Consider the following 19,752-nt stretch of genomic DNA (forward strand, 5'->3'; position numbering starts at 1 on the left):
TTTACTTGCTCCTAACCAAATGTGTTTTGGCAACTTATTTTTTTAACTTATTCTGTACATAATGTTGCTGCTACCGTCTCTGATGACCGAAAATAAATAACTTCTGGACATCAGAATAGTGTTTACTCACCACGAACTGGCAGAAGCTATTTTTCCTTTAACGAGTCCGAAGAGCCCGGCGTGAAAGACATACTGCTTTCCTGGGAACAGGCCAAAGTCCTTGTCATTTGCATGACGAGAATGATGCGAAAAAGAGGACAGAGGTCAGGCTGCCTTCTGAGAATTCGCAGGCGATCGAATAAACCCCCACTGCCTTCCGTTCTACTAGCTAACATGCAATCATTGGAAAATAAAATTGACGACCTATGGCTGAATTATCAACATACAGCTGGCTGGTTATACGCTGCACTGGCAGGATAGAACAGCGGCGTCTTGTAAGACAGGGGGGGGGAACTATGTATATATTTAAACAACAGCTGGTGCACGATATCTAAGGTAGTCTCGAGGTTTTGCTTGCCTGAGGTAGTGTGGTCTACAGCTTATCATGATATACTCTATCTACTTAGTTTTCATTTGTATTTTTCGTAGCTGTCTACGTACCACCACAGACCGCTGCTGGCACTAAGCAAACAGGAAAACGCTCATCCAGAGGCGGTGCTCCTAGTGGCCGGGGACTTTAATGCAGGGAAACTTAAATCCATTTTACCACTTTTCTATCAACATGTTAAATGTGCATCCTTTACTCCACACACAAAGACGTGATTTGGCAAATCTGGCCATAATTCTGTCCTCCTGATTCCTGCTTACAAGCAAAAATTCAATCTGATAACGCCAGTGTCAGATGAAGCAGATGCTAAGCTACAGGACTGTTTTGCTAGCACAGACTTGAAAATGTTAAGGGATTCTTCTGATTTCTTCCGGCATTGAGGAGTACACCACATCAGTCACTGGCTTCATCAATGTGTATCGATGACGTCGTCCCCACATTGACCGCACGTACATACCCCAACCAGAGGCCATGGATTTCAGTTAACATCCACACTGAGCTAAAGGCTAGAGCTGCCGCTTTCAAGGAGCGGGACTCTAACCCGGAAGCTTATAAGATATCCCGTTATGCCCTCCGACGAATCATCAAACAGGCAAAGCATCAATACAGGACTAAGATGGAATCGAACCACACCGGCTCTGACGCTCGTCGGATGTGGCAGGGCTTGCAAACCATTACATCCCCAGTGACACGAGCCTACCAGACGCGCTAAACTACTTCTATGCTTGCTTCGAGGCAAATAACACTGAAACATGCATAAGAACACCAGCTGTTACAGACGACTGTGTTATCACGCTCTGCGCAGCTGATGTAAGTAAGACCTTTAAACAGGTCAACATTCACAAGGCCACAGGGCCAGACGGATTACCAGGACGTATACTGCGAGCATGCGCTGACCAACTGGCAAGTGTCTTCACTGACATTTTCAACCTCTCCCTGTCGAAGTCTGTAATACCAACATATTTTAGGCAGACCACCATAGTCCCTGTGCACAAGAACACTAAGGTAACCTGCCTAAATGACTACCGACTCGTAGCACTCACGTCTGTAGCCATGAAAATATTACTATTTGGCAATAATGACCATTGTTTGTTTGGAGGAAAAAAGGGGAGGCTTGCAAGCCGAAGAACACCATCCCAACCGTGAAGCACGGGGGTGGCAGCATCATGTTGTGGGGGTGCTTTGCTGCAGGATGGACTGGTGCACTTCACAAAATAGATGGCGTCATGAGGAGGAAAATTATGTGGATATATTGAAGCAACATCTCAAGACATCAGTCAGGAATTTAATGCTTGGTCGCAAATGGGTCTTCCAAATGGACAATGACCCCAAGCATACTTCCACAGTTGTGGCAAAATGGCTTAAGGACAACAAAGTCAAGGTATTGGAGTGGCCACCACAAAGCCCTGACCTCAGTCCTATAGAACATTTGTGGGCAGAACTGAAAAAGTGTGTGCGAGCAAGGAGGCCTACAAACCTGACTCAGTTACACCAGCTCTGTCAGGAGGAATGGGCCAAAATTCATCCAACTTATTGTGGGGAAGCTTGTGGAAGGCTACCTGAAATGTTTGACCCAAGTTTAACAATTTAAAGGCAATGCTACCAAATACTAATTGAGTGTATGTAAACTTCTGACCCACTGGGAATGTGATGAAAGAAATAAAAGCTGAAATAAATCCTTCACTCTACTATTATTCTGACATTTAATTTTCTTAAAATAAAGTGGTGATCCTAACTGACTTAAGACAGGGAATGTTTACTTTGGATTAAATGTCAGGAATTGTGAAAAACTGAGTTTAAATGTATTTGGCTAAGGTGTACGTAAACTTCTGACTTCAACTATGTATGTATTCATGTATATTTATTTGTGTGTATGTGTGTGTGTGTGTGTGTGTGTGTGTGTGTGTGTGTCTATTTTATTTATTTGTAATAATGACAATTACAACAATACCGATTGAACATTTTTATTTTAACGTATTATAATACACAATCTATTTGGTCTCAAATAAATAATGAAACATGCTCATTTTGTTTTAAATAATGCAAAACACAGTGTTGGAAAATGAAGTAAAAGTGCAATATGTGCCATGTAAAAAAGCTAACGTTTAAGTTTCTTGCTCATAACATTTGAAAGCTGGTGGTTCAATATTCCCAGTTAAGAAATTTTAGGTTTGTTGTTATTATAGGAATTATGACGCGTTGACTATTTGTCTCTTTACCATTTGTATTCCATATACCTTTGACTATTGGATGTTCTAATAGGTACTTTAGTTTTGCCAGCCTAATCTCAGGAGTTGATAGGTTTGAAGTCATAAACAGCGCTGTGTTTCAAGCATTGCTAATTGCTGCTGGCAAACGCATGAAAGTTTGAATGAAGGCTTACGTACCTGCTGCTGCCTGCCACCGCTCAGTCAGACTGCTCTATCAAATCATAGGCTTAATTATAATACAAAAAAACACAGAAATACGAGACCTAGGTCATTAATATGGTCAAATCCGGAAAGTATCATTTTGAAAACAAAACGTTTATTCTTTTAGTGAAATAGGTTTAAAAAATATATACTTCTGTGTATTGATTTTAAGAAATCCATTGATGTTTATGGTTAGGTACATTCGTGCAACGATTGTGCTTTTTTCATGAATGTGCTTTTGTTAAATCATCCCCCGTTTGGCGAAGTAGGCTGTGATTCGATGATAAATTAACAGGCACTGCATTGATTATATGCAACGCTGGACAAGCTAGTTAACCTAGTAATATCATCAACCATGTGTAGTTAACCTCTTACATCTAGACGTTCCGCTAGCGGAACACCTGCTCCATTATCCAATGATGGGCGTGGCGCGAAATACAAACTCCTCTAAAATACAAAAACTTCCATTTTTCAAACATATGACTATTTCACAGCATTTTAAAGATAAGACTCTCCTTTATCTAACCACACTGTCCGATTTCAAAAAGGCTTTACAACGAAAGCAAAACATTAGATTATGTCAGCAGAGTACCAAGCCAGAAATAATCAGACACCCATTTTTCAAGCTAGCATATAATGTCACAAAAACCTAGAAGACAGCTAAATGCAACACTAACCTTTGATGATCTTCATCAGATGACAACCCTAGGACATTATGTTATACAATACATGCATGTTTTGTTCAATCAAGTTCATATTTATATCAAAAACCAGCTTTTTACATTAGCATGTGACGTTCAGAACTAGCATACCCCCGCAAACTTCCGGGAATTCGCTAACATTTTACTAAATTACTCACGATAAACGTTCACAAAAAGCATAACAATTATTTTAAGAATTATAGATACAGACCTCCTCTATGCACTCGATATGTCCGATTTTAAAATAGCTTTTTGGTGAAAGCACATTTTGCAATATTCTAAGTACATAGCCCAGGCATCACGGGCTCGCTATTTAGACACCCGGCAAGTTTAGCACTCACCATAATCATATTTACTATTATAAAAGTTTGATTACCTTTTGTTGTCTTCGTCAGAATGCACACCCAGGACTGCTACTTCAATAACAAATGTTGGTTTGGTCCAAAATAATCCATCGTTATATCCGAATAGCGGCGTTTTGTTCGTGCGTCCCAGACACTATCTGAAATGGTAAATCAGGGTCGCACGCATGGCGCAATTCGTGACAAAAAAAATCGAAATATTCCATTACCGTACTTCGAAGCATGTCAACCGCTGTTTAAAATCCATTTTTATGCCATTTTTCTCGTAAAAAAGCGATAATATTCCGACCAGGAATCTCCTTTTAGCTAAACTGAGGAAAGTAAACAAAGCTTTCGGTCGACGCGGGCACGAGCCTGAGTCTCACAGTACTGTAACCAGCCACTACCCAAACGCGCTACTTTGTTTCAGCCAGAGCCTGCAAAGCCACGATTCAGCTTTTTACCGCCTTCTGAGACCCTATGGCAGCCGTAGGAAGTGTCACGGGACAGCTAAGATCCTCACTCTTCAATAAACAGAGACAAGAAGAACGACACCTTGTCAGACAGGCCACTTCCTGCCTGAAACCTTGTCAGGTTTTTGCCTGCCAAATGAGTTCTGTTATACTCACAGACACCATTCAAACAGTTTTAGAAACTTTGGAGTGTTTTCTATCCATATGTAATAAGTATATGCATATTCTAGTTACTGGGTAGGAGTGGTAACCAGATTAAATTGGGTATGTTTTTTTTATCCAGCCGTGAAAATACTGCCCCCTAGCCATAACAGGTTAACTAGTGATTATGTGAAGATTGATAGTTTTTTATAAGATGTTTAATATTAGCTAGCAACTTACCTTGGCTCCTTGCTGCCCTCGCATAACAGGTAGTTAGCCTGCCACACAGTTTCCTCTTGGAATGCAATGTAATCAGTGTCCAAAAATACAGATTATTATGAAAACTTCAAATCGGCCCTAATTAATCGGCCATGCCGATTAATCAGTTGACCTCTACTGTTAACTGAAGAGGAAAGACGGTTTTGTGCAGATGACATGCAGATCATTATGCATGTATATTTCATCTTCTCATTTCTCCAGCCAAATCACAGGTAGGCCTTTGCAAATATGAGCAAATCAGCCATTCTATGCAGTTTTCTATTGTACAGTGTGAAGTTAAATTGAATGTGTTGTTTTGAGTAGGAGTGTGAATATCACTGACAGGTTGTTTGTGTAGCACATGCGCATAAAGTTTTGAAATTGGGAACAAGTGTCGGGGGGAAGGGGTGAACAGGACGCTAGGCCACTTAACCCCCCCCGTGATTTGATTACTTGATTTCGTGATATGATACTTGGCCTGGTATAAAATCATTAGTAAAATATTGGTATCGTGACACCACTGATATAGCCAGTCTCATAAAAAGACGCTGTTGTTCACATTCATTCTAAAATGTAACAAAAAGATATTGTTGAAATGTTTGTTTCCAGTATTGATATGGATATTAGGATTTTTTATTTTTTTTGTATTATCTAGGTTAACATTACTGCCTATAATCCAATACATTGTCCAAGAGTAATTACGGCCTACAGAGGCAAAAGGCCTCCTGCGGGGAAGGCGGCTGGGAATACATTTTTACATTTTTAAAATAAAAATGTATTCAAGCTTTGCAGGTGTGATCATAAGAGAATTATAAATACTTGGGTCTTTGAGAATGGGACTTTGCAGATGTTGCTTGTAATGCTTCAAGTATCTGTTTGGAGATTGATCTGTGTTATGCCAGTTAGAGTGAGTGAGGCACCAGGAGACTGGTGTGAGACCGCTGTGTGCCTGTCTCGTCTCATGGCATCTCAGTGTGTGCATAAAGCCCCACTGTTCCTCACTAGCAGAACCACGCTCAGGGTTTCGTGCTGCTGCGTGACTGTGAAATCAAATGAAACTGTGTGGCAGATAGTGAGACAGGAAGGAAGGCCAGATATTGCTCCTCATTAGGAGCTCAATTGCATACTCCTCACGTCCTCTCTCCTCGCTTCCGCAAAACCCATTGGAGGAGAAGGTTAAAGGGCAGGGACCTCTGGCTTTCTGTAGGCTTGGACGGAATACCGTATATACTGTATAACGGGATATTTGGAAAAAGCCACGGGGTGGTTTTTCAATAACTTGTATACCGTTGAAACTATTTCTTTAAAGTTTAAAAAAAATACTTTTGAATATTTGTAGTTCTTGTTTAAGTAAATACCTGCAGTCAACTTGTGCCATAAGTTAGTAGATAAAGAACATGATGTTGCTCATGGTAGTTTCCTGTCACGTGGTGTTTGTTTACAAGCACACAACGACAAGAGACCGGAGCATTGTGAGTCACTCACTGTCGTGCAGCATGCACCAAGTTATCTAATTTTTGTATAAAATTCACAACAATGTTTTCCAGCTAGATATCTGATAACAATTAAGTTAACTGTCTAAAATGTGCTAAATGCTCTGCAGTTGTGCATTTGGTTTTCTAATTTAGTAGCTAGTTAGCTAAGTGGTTAGCTTCATCCAAAATCAAGCATTTGCTTGGTAACAGCAGAGAATCCCCTCCTGGATCAAGAGACTTGCTGGCTAATATTTGTTTTGTGTGTGCATCAAACTGTGAGTAGCGTTTTTGAGTTACTTTATATGCTTGTGTAGTTTAGGGCAGAAACTGTACAAAATGTTCAGCGTGCTAGTTAGCATTTAGTTAGCTTTGTCTATGATGATGATGATTCCTTAGTACTTGTAAGTGATGTTTTTAGAGTTTTGAATATTAGTACTTTTTAAATAAATACCTGCTGTCAACTTGTGCACTAGGTAATAGATAAAGCAGATAACCCGCTAGATCATTTTTCATTATGGAGCTTTTACATTATGATGCTTACCGGTACTTGTTTCCCAAAACAGCGGTTTGAGCCGGTCACGTGTGTTTGTTTGCAAAGAAGCACAATGAGCAAAATGGGAGATTCTTGAGGTGCGTCACTCCTGCAGCGTAATTTAAGTGAGGTCATCAAGTTACACGTGTATGCAATTCACTACTAATGTTTGCCAGCTATTTAACTTATAACTATTTAAGTTAACAATCTCAAATACATTTTCACCAGCTGGGTTTTGCTAACTTGCTAATGTTAGCTAGGTGGCGAACATTAGTTTGCAAGATCAAGCTTCTTAGTAACAGCAGGAGACAATCCCCCTCCTGGATTAAGATCCCTGCTGCCAGTGGTGTACTTTAACTACTTGTAGTTTTTGGGGTACTTGTACATTACTTTTTATATTTTTGACAACTTTTAATTTTACTCCACTACATTCCTGAAGAAAATGATGTCCTTTTTACTCCATACATTTTCCCTGACAAACTTGAATGCTTAGCAGAACAGGAAAATGGTCCAATTCACACACTTTAAGTGAACATCTCTAGTCATCCCTGCTGTCTAACTAAACACAAATGCTTTGTTTGTAAATTATGTCTGGGTGTTGGAGTGTGCCCCTGGCTATCTGTACATTTAAAAAAACAATACAATTGTGCAGTCTGGTTTGCTTAATATAAGGAATTTGAATTGATTTATACTTTTGACACTTACGTATATTTTATCAATTACATTTAATTTTGATACTTAAGTATAATTAAAACCAAATACTTTTAGAATTTTACTCAGGTAGTATTTCGCTGGGTGACTTTCACGTTTACTTTAGTCATTTTCTATCAAGGTATCTTAACTTTTACTCAAGTATGACAATTGGGTACTTTTTTCACCACTGCCTAATATTTGTTTTGTGCGTCCTGTTAACTGTGTTTTCAGATACTTGCGTAACTTTATGAGCTGGGTTGTCTGTCCTAGTAGTAAATGTCTGTATGTCTTCCCTGTGGCTCAGTTGGTAGTGCATGGTGTGTGCAACACCAGGGTTGTGGGTTCGATTCCCACGGGGGGCCAGTACAAAAGAAAATGAAAAAAAATGCATGAAATGAAATGTATGCATTCACTACTGTAAGTGGCTCTGGATAAGAGCGTCTGCTAAATTACTAAAATGTAAAAATGTAAAATGTATGTGCTTGTTTTGCATTCACCTTGCATCTACAATGAGAATTCACTAGTATTTGTTAGCATTTTGTTAGCATTCTGGTAAGTGACGTTTTTGGGGCTTTTTTATGCGTGAAAAAAATAAATAATAGCACCCCTTGTGTGCACTACCTGTAATACCGTATATCCCGGGATGGCCCGGTATGGTAATCTGGATACTGCCCAACCCTATCGTTCTCATCCAATGGGTGTTGAAAAGGAGGCGAGGAGAGAGGATGTGCGAGCAGTATCCATTTAAGATTTTCCCAATGTGTCATAAATGGTGAAAGTCAGGGAGATAGCTGCATGGGCATAATGAGAAGTCATATAAACTCAGCAAAAAAACATAAACGTCCCTTTTTCAGGACCCTGTCTTTCAAAGATAATTCGTAAAAATCCAAATAACTTCACAGATCTTCATTGTAAAGGGTTTAAACACTGTTTCCCATGCTTGTTCAATGAACCATAAACAATTAATGAACATGCACCTGTGGAATGGTCATTAAGACACTGATAGCTTACAGACATAGGCAATTCAGGTCACAGTTATGAAAACTTAGGACACTAAAGAGGCCTTTCTACTGACTCTGAAAAACGCCAAAAGAAAGATGCCCAGGGTCCCTGCTCTTCTGTGTGAACGTGCCTTAGGCATGCTGCAAGGAGGCATGAGGACTGCAGATGTGGCCAGGGCAATACATTGCAATGTCCATACTGTGAGACGCCTGAGACAGGACAGACAGCTGATCATCCTCGCAGTGGCAGACCTCGTGTATCAGCACATCCGAACATCACACCTGCGGGATAGGTACAGGATGGCAACAACAACTGCCCGAGTTACACCAGGAATGCACAATCCTTCCATCAGTGCTCAGACTGCCCGCAATGGACTGAGAAAGGCTGGACTGAGGGCTTGTAGGCCTGTTGTAAAGCAGGTCCTCAGCAGACATCACCGGCAACAACGTCGCCTATGGGCACAACCCCAACGTCGCTGGACCAGACAGGACTGATAAAAAGTGCTCTTCACTGACGAGTCGTGTTTTTTTCTCACCCGGGGTGATGGTCAGATTCACGTTTATCGTCGAAGGAATGAGTGTTACACGAGGCCTGTACTCTGGAGCGGTATCGATTTGGAAGTGGAGGGTCCGTCATGGTCTTTGGCTGTGTGTCACAGCATCATCGGACTGAGATTGTTGTCATTGCAGGCAATTTCAACACTGTGCGTTACCGGGAAGACATCCTCCTCCCTGATGTGGTACACTTCCTGCAGGCTCATCCTGACATGACCCTCCAGCATGACAATGCCACCAGCCATACTGCTTGTTCTGTGCGTGCTTTCCTGCAAGACAGGAATGTCAGTGTTTTGCCATGGCCAGCGAAGAGCCCGGATCTCAATCCCATTCAGCACGTCTGGGACCTGTTGGATCGGAGGGTGAGGGCTAGGGCCATTCTCCCCAGAAATGTCCGGGAACTTGTAGGTGCCTTGGTGGAAGAGTGGGGTAACATCTCACAGCAAGAACTGGCAAATCTGGTGCAGTCCATGAGGAGGAGATGCACTGCAGTATTTATTGCAGCTGGTGGCCACACCTGGTACTGACTGTTACTTTTGATTTTGACCCCCCCCCTGTTCAGGGACACATTATTCCATTTCTGTTAGTCACATGTCTGTGGAACTTGTTCAGTTTGTCTCAGTTGTTGAATCTTAAGTTCGTACAAATATTTACACATGTTAAGTTTGCTGAAAATAAACGCAGTTGACAGTGAGATGTTTCTTTTTTTGCTGAGTTAATAATGAGGCTGGTACATTGTTTTTGACCCGTCCCTCATAGATAATCCTGTGCTCTGTGCTATATGGTTTTTAAACTTTTTGGACAGATTTTTTTTTAATCAGCTAACTGAAGATTACCTCTGTTATAGCCTACTGTATGTTATTCAATTGTCTGTGTAGCATTTATTTCATAAAGTAAGATGAAACTGAAATGGAGAACTGATATTGCCTAGGCATAGCAGGTTGGAGCAGGGTTTCCTGATGACTTGACTACTGGGAAGTGATATTGTACTGTTTTCAGATCTACAGCTGCTACTCTTTAGGCCTAGTAGTATCTATGCGAGGGCGAGAGAGATCTGGTTTGGGTGGTTGCTCAAAGCCAATGCACTGTAGCATCACATCATGTTAGGCCATAGTGCTGGCAGCCATACACACTGTCCCTCCATGTGTAGACTGCAGAGCAGTGGTGAAACATGAGCTACCAGGGTCTTCATTCCTCAGAGGCCCAGAGAAATGGCGAGGGTCCTAATGCCTATTTTGGCAAGAGTCACAGGTCACATGTAATGAGTATCCTACTGCCAGTCTCTGCTACTATCAAAATACAGTCTTTTGTGTGTGTGAATGTCTGAATCTAAAAGTGATCTTTCGGTTTCGTTTCACTCCATTCACTCTATTCTGCCATATTTTATAACCACCCAGCCACGTATTTGAGACGTTTAGGTTATTGATAAGGATTGTTTCAAATTAACCACTAGTTCGCTTAAATCCAATGTCCTCTCTGCTTTGTAAAATCAAACAAAATCCTTGACTGCAGGGTAGAGCAGGGACGATACACCAAAAATGATCGACACCGACCATACCGATCACTTTCTGCAGGCATTTTGCTGACATTGTTCATTATGATAAGTAGCCTATACTAGAGAAATATTCAGTTGGAATGGAAATAGGTTTGCTAATAGGGGTAATTGTTAATGGGGCAATTGATGGCTGCAACCATCAAACTAGTTGTGGTTACAGGATCATTTAAAAAACGGTGGTGCACATTAATGGTATAAACTTATCGTTCCATTTATCGTTAGCGCCAGGGATGCCAGGTCTAGCCAATCATGACCACTCAAAACCCACCCAGAAGGCCTGAAAACTAGTGTACATTTTTTTCCCACAGCAAGAGTTGCCACATTTATACAATAAACCCTTTTTCTATAACGCTATTGAGCCAATTAAGGAATATCAACGTAACTAATGACATTAGAAGCAATAATTATTGCGACATCAAGTAATAAACAAATTTGAATGTTGCAAGAGAGAACTCGCCAAATAATTTCCCATCGGTGGATGTTGATTTAACTCATTTGACTGCTATGATTAAGCAATAAGGCATGAGAGGGTACGATATATGACCAATATACCTTGGCATAAGGCTGTTCATTAGCATGACGCAACACAGAGTGTCTGGATACAGCAGTTAGCCGTGGTAGATGGCTATCACAAACAAGATGTTATCACTAGAAACAGTTATAAATGGCCCATTTGCGAGATTGACTTGACATCTCAATAGGCATAGGCTACATACTGAAATCTGGGTTCATGATTGTAATTAAACTTTTCCATGGTTTGCTTAGATAGATGCAGATAGGCTGTAGCCCCTGATTTGCCTACATCTTAATTCAGATAGTCTATAGTAGCCTAGGCAAGATGTGAACTGAACGAGTTAGAATCTTGCTTAGCTCAAATTAACAGAATCATTTATTCAACATGAATAGCTTGGCGATTTCGAGACAAGAAGTGCTTGTTTTTCCCAATAGCCTGCTGGAATAGGCTACTGAGGAACGGGTCATAATTTCAATTAAATATTAATTATATATACAGTACCAGTCAAAGGTTTGGACACCTATTTATTCAAGGGTTTTTCTTAATATGTTTTCAATGTTCTACATTGTAGAATAAATGACGACATCAAAACTATGAAATAACACATATGGAATCATGTAGTAACCAAAAGAAGTGTTAAACAAATCTTAAATATAAAACAAAATATGTTTTATATTTGAGATTCTTCAAAGTAGCCACACTTTGTCTTGATGACAGCTTTGCACACTCTTGGCATTCTCTCAACCAGCTTCACCTGGAATGCTTTTCTAACAGTCTTGAAGGAGTTCCCACATATGCCAAGCACTTGTTGGCTGCTTTTCCTTCACTCTGCGGTCCAACTCATCCCAAACCATCTCAATTGGGTTGAGGTTGGGTGATTGTGGAGGCCAGGTCATTTTATGCAGCACTCCATCACTCTCCTTCTTGGTCAAATAGCCCTTGCACAGCCTGGAGGTGTGTTGGGTCATTGTCCGGCTGAAAAACAAATGATAGTCCCACTAAGCGCAAACTAGATTTTATTTATAATTTTTTAATTTAACCTTTATTTACAGTTAAGAACAAATTCTTATTTACAATGACGGCCAAACCCAGACGACGCTGGGCCAATTGTGCACCGCCCTATGGGACTCCCAATCACTACCGGATGTGATGCAGCCTCAATTTGAACCAGGGACTGCAGTGACGCCTCTTTCACTGAGATGCAGTGCCTTAGACCGCTGCGCCACTCGGGCTTCACTGTGGGAACTACATATGCGGAGATCATCCGTTCACCTACTGTGTCTCACAGACACACGCCGGTTGGAACCAAAAATCTCAAATTTGGATTCATCAGACCAAAGGACAGATTTCCACCGATCTAATTTCCATTGTTCGTGTTTCTTGTCCCAAGCATATTTCTTCTTCTTATGTGTCCTTTTGTAGTGGTTTCTTTGCAGCAATCGATCATGAAGGCCTTTTTCACGCAGTCTCCTCTGAACAGTTGATGTTTATGTATCTATTACTTGAACTCTGTGAAGCATTTATTTGGGCTGCAATTTCTGAGGCTGGTAACTCTAATGAACTTATCCTCTGCAGCAGAGGTAAATCTGGGTCTTCCTTTCCTGTGGCGGTCCTCACGAGAGCCAGTTTCTTCATAGCGCTAGATGTATTTTGTGACTGCACTTGAGGAATTTTCCGGATTGACTGACCATGTCTTAAAGTAATAATGGACTGTCATTTCTCTTTGGTTATTTGAGCTGATCTTGCCATAATATGGACTTGGTCTTTTACCAAATAGGGGTGGTATACAGAAGATAGCCCTTTCTTGTCACAACACAACTGATTGGCTCAAACGCGTTGAGGAAAGAAATTCCACAAAGTAACTTTTAACAAGACGCACCTGTTAATTGAAATGCGTTCCAGGTGACTACCTCATGAAGCTGGTTGAGAGAATGCCAAGAGTGTGCAAAGCTGTCATCAAGGCAAAGGTTGGCTACTTTGAAGAATCTCAAATATATAATATATTTTGATTTGTTTCACAGTTTTTTGGTTATTACATGATTCCATATGTGTTATTTCCTAGTTTTGATGTCTGCAGTATTATTATACAATGTACAAAATAGTAAAAATAAAAACCCTTGAATGAGTAGGTGTGTCAAATGTTTGACTTGTACTGTATATGAACTGAATATGCTTGTCAACAACTTCAAATTTAATTAACTAAACTTGGCCATTAATAATTGCGTAATAACACAAGGCTACAACAACAATACACTGAAGTTATAGCGTATTTTTAAAATGTTTGCCAGCTCCAGGTAGGCTACACAAGTGACCTATTTGATTTGCAAAATCTCAAGTGATATAGTCATTTCAACATGTATTTATTGTATCAAATTGTAGCCTACATTAGCATATACAATTATAGACTACTTGATGGCCAACAGATACAAATGTATCATTCTCCACATTTAATGTCAGCTTCATTGAGGATTTTTCCCCATAATAGAAGCACACGAGGGAGTTACATAACTTCCATTTCAAATGTCCACTTGCGCATAATGTCAAGTTAAATAGCCGACCTACAACTGGTAAAAAGTTGTCATGACGTGCGCACGTGCTGCTCTGTCTTCTCTCACTCATGTGACTCAGTCAATAGTGGACTAAGCTGCATGCTGCAGTGCTCTTTCAACACGAACACCCCCTGCCCTCCCCACCACTCACTCACTCAGCAACAGCCTGCCTCATTGCCTGATAGTCAGCAGCAGGACACAGTGAAATAGATACATGCCATGGCGGCCGCGGTGCAACTTAGAAGTAGCCCAAAAACCCACAACCCGCGACCAATACATTTACACCGTGATATTGTTTTCAAAGTAGCCCAATTGCGGGAAAACCTTAGACGTGGCAACCCAGGTTAGCGCATCAATTCAGGCAATTTACTGCAATATGGATTTTTGTCCATATCGCCCAGCTCAACTCCAGGGGATCTGGTACTGTAAACACTCACCGCTTCAAAAAATCTCTTCTTTATAGGATATATGCTGCTGTGTTTTATAGCAATCTATTTTCTCTCATTAATGTGTATTGTAATAGGCATGAAAACAGTACGAGGATTATGCCTCTCTCTTCCCACTCCTTTTATTTTAATTTCTTCATCACCGTGAAGGATAGGAGATCTTGTCCATGAGCTTTTCCAAAGTGGTTGTGGGGGAGAAGCCTACTCAAACAGCACAGAGCACTCGTCCTATCACTCCATTTTGAATCCATCTCTCAACCACACTAGAAGTGCACTTGCTGCCGTTTGGTGATATGTCCTTGGCGTTAAAACTTAATTGGTGTTGGAACATCCATACTTAGCATAGTGTAATTATTTTCCTGTTAAACCCTGGGCATTAGGTTATCAACTAGTATTTTGACTTTGGCTAGTTTTTCATAGACATAACTCCTCCAGTGCGAGGGACAGAAGGCCATTCAGTGTGTAGGCAGGCAGGTCCAGGGAGCCAAGTATCCGGCCAAGCAGGTGCAAGATCTGAGTCCCCCTCCATCAGGAACAGTGGAAATGCTAGCAGATGCTGGCGAGAGGTGCTGACACTCTTATATCCAGGATGCACTGACACATTCATCTCTAACTGGTCCAAAAGAGCTGGTGGCCAAATAGCATTTAACCCTTCTCAATCTACATACAGCGAGAAGGATTATTATTGTTCTGCAGAAAGCTGATATCCGTGCTTAAGACTACCAAAACCCTGATAGGACGTATGACTTCAAACTGGCTTGATTTGGGTTAGAGAACTGTCCTGACTTGTATGTGACTAGTTTCTCATCATGCCGTTCTCTTCTCTCTACAGGTCGCTGTCTACAGGACCAAACCCATGATGTACTGCGCCTGCTCTGCAGCCCCACCAACATCCTGTCTGTAGAGGAAGCGGCCGCACCAGCATGTCCTCCCACCCCCAGTCCGTGCCCCAGGGCCGGAGGGCTGTGGACATCCGCCACCTGCCAAACCCTGCCAGTCTACCGCTGCAGCTGGCACGGGCACACACGGTAAGAGCCCTGGGAAACCCTGGACCAAACTAGCTGGAGACAGGAACACTGGTACTTAGCGCCTTCACATGAAAACTCAGTGTATAATGATTTACATGTAGATGTTACCCCGGCTCCCTTAGGTTAGCTGTAATTTTGTCAACAGAATTATCCTGCACTGAGTAACTACACTGTTGCGGCTACACTGTTATGCACACAAAGGATATGCCGCCCTAGAACCTGCTCCCGTATTAGATGTTTGAATTGAAAGTTAATGTTTTCATGGTGGAATCATTTTCTAGGTTTCTCCATTATGCCCAAATGTCTTCCCTCATTTCTTAATCGCCATGACTGTTTTTTGAAAGGGTCAGAGGGATATGTCTTCCCAGAAGAGGCCCCTAGCTAGTAAGTTCATCTCGTGGCTTGATGTCCTGTGTCGGTGTGAGTTTCTCTCTCTGTTGTAAGGAGGGAATCCTAGGGTTACCCAGGATCCCCACAGCTGCCCCTGCTTGTTAATCCCTCCACTCCCACTTGTCATCACGTTGAGGAGGAGATGACGGCAGATGGACAGTCCACAACCCACAGTTAGTCCAGTCAGCCTCAGCTCAGTGAGAGAGGCACAGGTGTAGAGGAATGGCCACACTCTCTCATATGTGTGAGGTAAATGGAGAGAGGATGATAGTGTAATGACCAGGAAGGAAGAGCTAGATGAAGAGAGAGAAAACGAGTGAATAAACAGAGACACGCTATCATAGACTTGCCTCAGATCGGAAGATTTCTGGTGTGCTCTCCTCATGCGTTGCTGTGTGTGGGTTTCAGGATATGGGACTGGTGGACTACCACCCTCACTCTCGGGACTACAGCTCACACCTGGCTCAGCCCCACCGCCGCCGGCCCTCTCTGCTGTCCGAGTTCCAGCCAGGGAATGAGAGGTACGTAGCTATCTACTACTGTACTAGGCATAACACACACCATCTGCCCCCGCTCAGGACCCAGGACCCCCTGGTTTCTTTGCTCATCACCTTAAATCACTTTTTAACCCTTTGATGCTTCCGATCACATATTTGTGATCATTGTTGAGTGGTCCCTGCAGCGTACCATCGCAAATATCTGATTGGACCAGTAGCAACAGAACATATGATGCAACAAACGCATCTAAACAGCATTGTTGTTTGAAAAGCATCTAAATAATGCTTTGTACTGATGGGAAATAAAGATCTTCACAAGTTTATTACGCAATTTTATATTTTATTGTGAAAGATAAATGTGAATTTCATCATCCAAGCATCAAAAGGAACACATCCACAGCCAAACTCATTCCATAAACCATTCTAAATAAACGGTTGCGCTTACAAAAAACGAAACATAAGTTAGCGATCTAACATCTATACTTGTTTACAATGTATCTCTGGTGAGCATAAGGGAGACGTAATATTGTTTAGAAAAGAGAGATGTGTCAGCTAAGCAGCAGCTAAATTCTTTGATGGCAGCCATATTTGTTTGACAATCAAAAACTCCCTAATTAGTGAATGGCATTCTGGGATAAGACGCAAAGAAACAAAGTCAAAGTCAAAGATGGCTGCTCCCAATGCCCAAAAATGTGGACTTAGTTTGGCCACTTTTCAGCATATTACAAATCTTCAATGTACTTGTTACAGTATACACAAGATCCGGAGCACATTACTTTTACAAGTTGTTTACAGTTTTTGACAAATCACAAAGCAAATAATGTTATCACCTCACAGATCATCACCCTAAATACAAGTGCGAAAGCTAAACAGGGTTGCCAGATTTAGAATAATCATTTTAGGGGGGTTTATTTCAAGTCCATGGAGAGTAGAAATGGGGGATGGTATCGTGGGGGGATTTGATGCAGGAAATACTGTGCATTCGGAAAGTATCCTTTTTCCACATTTTGTTACGTTACAGCTAGAGGTCGGCCGATTTTATGATTTGTCAACGCCGATACCGATTATTGGAGGACCCAAAAAGGCCCGATACCGATTAATCGGCCGATTTCTTAAAAAATTTATTTGTAATAATGACAATTACAACAATACTGAATGAACACTTATTTTAACTTAATATAATACATCAATAAAATCAATTTAGCCTCAAATAAATAATGAAACATGTTCAATTTGGTTTAAACAATGCAAAAACAAAGTGTTGGAGAAGAAAGTAAAAGTGCAATATGTGCCATGTAAAAAAGCTAACGTTTAAGTTCCTTGCTCAGAACATGAGAACATATGAAAGCTGGTGGTTCCTTTTAACATGAGTCTTCAATATTCCCAGGTAAGAAGTTTTAGGTTGTTGTTATTATAGGAATTATAGGACTATTTCTCTCTATACAATTTGTATTTCATATATCTTTGACTATTGGATGTTCTTATAGGCACTTTAGTATTGCCAGTGTAACAGTATAGCTTCCGTTCCTCTCCTCGCTCCTACCTGGGCTCAAACCAGGAACACATCGACAACAGCCACCCTCGAAGCAGCGTTACCCATGTAGAGCAAGGAAACAACTACTCCAACTCTCAGAGCGAGTGACGTTTGAAACGCTATTAGCACACACCCGGCTAACTAGCTAGCCATTTCACATCGGTTACACCAGCCTAATCTTGGGAGTTGACAGGCTTGAAGTCATAAACAGTGCAATGCATTGCGAAGAGCTGTTTCGAATGAATGCTTACGAGCCTGCTGCTGCCTACCATCGCTCAGTCAGACTGCTATATCAATTCATAGACTTACCGTAATTTCCGGACTATTAAGCGCACCTGAATATAAGCCGCACCCACTGAATTAAATGTTATTTATTTTGAACATAAATAAGCCGCACATGTCTATAAGCCGCAGGTACCTACCGGTACATTGAAACAAATTAACTTGACACAGGCTTTAACGAAACACGGCTTGTTACAAAAATAAATAGGCTTTAACGAAACACGGCTTGTAACAAAAAATAAAAAATTAGCAGTAAGCTTTAGTTGTCTTCTTGCACTGAGTTAATGCCTCACGCTGCTGTTTCCAACGTCTTATCATTGACTCATTAAGACCAAGCTCCCGTGCAGCAGCTCTATTTCCTTTTCCAACAGCCAGATCAATCGCCTTCAACTTGAAAGCTGCATCATATGCATTTCTCCGTGTCTTTGCCATGATGAGGGTGACAAAATGACTACCGTAATCAGAATGATGGGAAGTTTGAGAGCGCTCGATTTAATCTAAACAGTAAACAAAAAAGTTGTTTGACCTTAACCCGTTCGGCATTTCATTGGTCTAATGAAAGCTTCATGCCGGCAAAAAACTGAGCACGTCACAGAATGTTTTTTTGGAAGAAAAAAAATTGAAAGCGGGAAAAATTAATATATTAGACGCCTCATTGTTTAAGCCGCGAGGTTCAAAGCGTGGGAAAAAAGTTGTGCCTCCTACTATCAAAGTTGACTGAAAGAGAGGATGTTTACCTTGGTCACAGGGGATGGGCCATTACCATTGTGACGTCGCGCCCATGGGTACTCTCCCTTTTCGAAACGTTTTGAAAGACAATGCAACCGTCCCAATGGAATATTATTGAAGCCCTGGTTGAAAAAGCCCCTAAAGATTTATGTTATACAACGTTTGACATGTTTGAACGAACTTAAATATATATTTTTTGCTCATTCCTGACGACAAGTCAGACGCACACGGTACATTTTCACTAGCCTTCGGAGCGCGCTAACACTATTGGGACATAAATTATTAACTTTTTTGAACAAAACTACATTTGTTATGGACCTGGGATTCCTAGAAGTGCCTTCTGATAAAGATAATCAAAGGTAAGGGATTATTTACAATAGTATTTTTGATGGTTGATCGTTCCAAGATGGCTCCAACATAGACTTATTTTCTGGGCATACCACGTCGTTTATTGCAAAGTGTGATTTCCCAGTAAAGTTATTTTTAAATCTGGCAAAGAGATGGCATTCAAGACATGTTAATCTATAAGTCTTTGAATGCCAATATTACATTTTAACAATGTTTTCGAATAGTAATTTTGTAAATTGTAGCGCTGATCATCGGAAGCATTTAAGGGAAAAGATTTTCTGAACGTCATGCGCCGATGTAAAATGCTGTTTTTATACATAAATATGAACTTTATCGAACAAAATATGCATGTGTTGTGTAACATGATGTCCTAGGAGTGTCATCTGATGAAGGTTGTCAAAGGTTAGTGCTGCATTTAGCTGTGTTTTGGGTATTTGTGATGCATGCTAGTTGCTTTGAAAATGGCTGTGTGATTATTTCTGGCTGGGTACTCTGCTGACATAATCTAATGTTTTGCTTTTGCTGTAAAGCCTTTTTGAAATCGGACAACGTGGTTCGATTCAGGAGAGGTGTATCTATAAAACGGTGTAAAATAGTCATATGTTTGAGAAATTGAAGTTATAGCATTTATGAGGTTTTGCATTTAGCGCGACGCGATTCCACTGGCTGTTGATTAGGGTGGGACGCAAGCGTCCCACTGGCCCAGACAGGTTAAAAGAAATTAATGTTAGCAGGCAATATTAACTAAATAT

At 41.0% G+C, this 19,752-nt stretch overlaps 1 protein-coding gene across 12 annotated transcripts in view; it reads left to right on the forward strand.

Moving 5' to 3' along the window:
- Window positions 1-19,752, forward strand: part of ncor2 (nuclear receptor corepressor 2) — a 199,820-nt gene that overhangs the window by 43,766 nt on the left and 136,302 nt on the right. For all 12 annotated transcript variants that reach the window (XM_045707170.1, XM_045707179.1, XM_045707178.1 and 9 more), the window contains exons 2-3: window positions 15,025-15,220; window positions 16,019-16,131. In XM_045707170.1, the coding sequence (XP_045563126.1) occupies window positions 15,116-15,220; window positions 16,019-16,131 (218 nt within the window). In that variant the 5' untranslated portion in view covers window positions 15,025-15,115. The remainder of the gene's footprint in view (window positions 1-15,024; window positions 15,221-16,018; window positions 16,132-19,752) is intronic.

The sequence above is a fragment of the Salmo salar genome, chromosome ssa24, assembly GCF_905237065.1.
Source record: "Salmo salar chromosome ssa24, Ssal_v3.1, whole genome shotgun sequence".
Classification (NCBI taxonomy): Eukaryota; Metazoa; Chordata; class Actinopteri; order Salmoniformes; family Salmonidae; genus Salmo; species Salmo salar.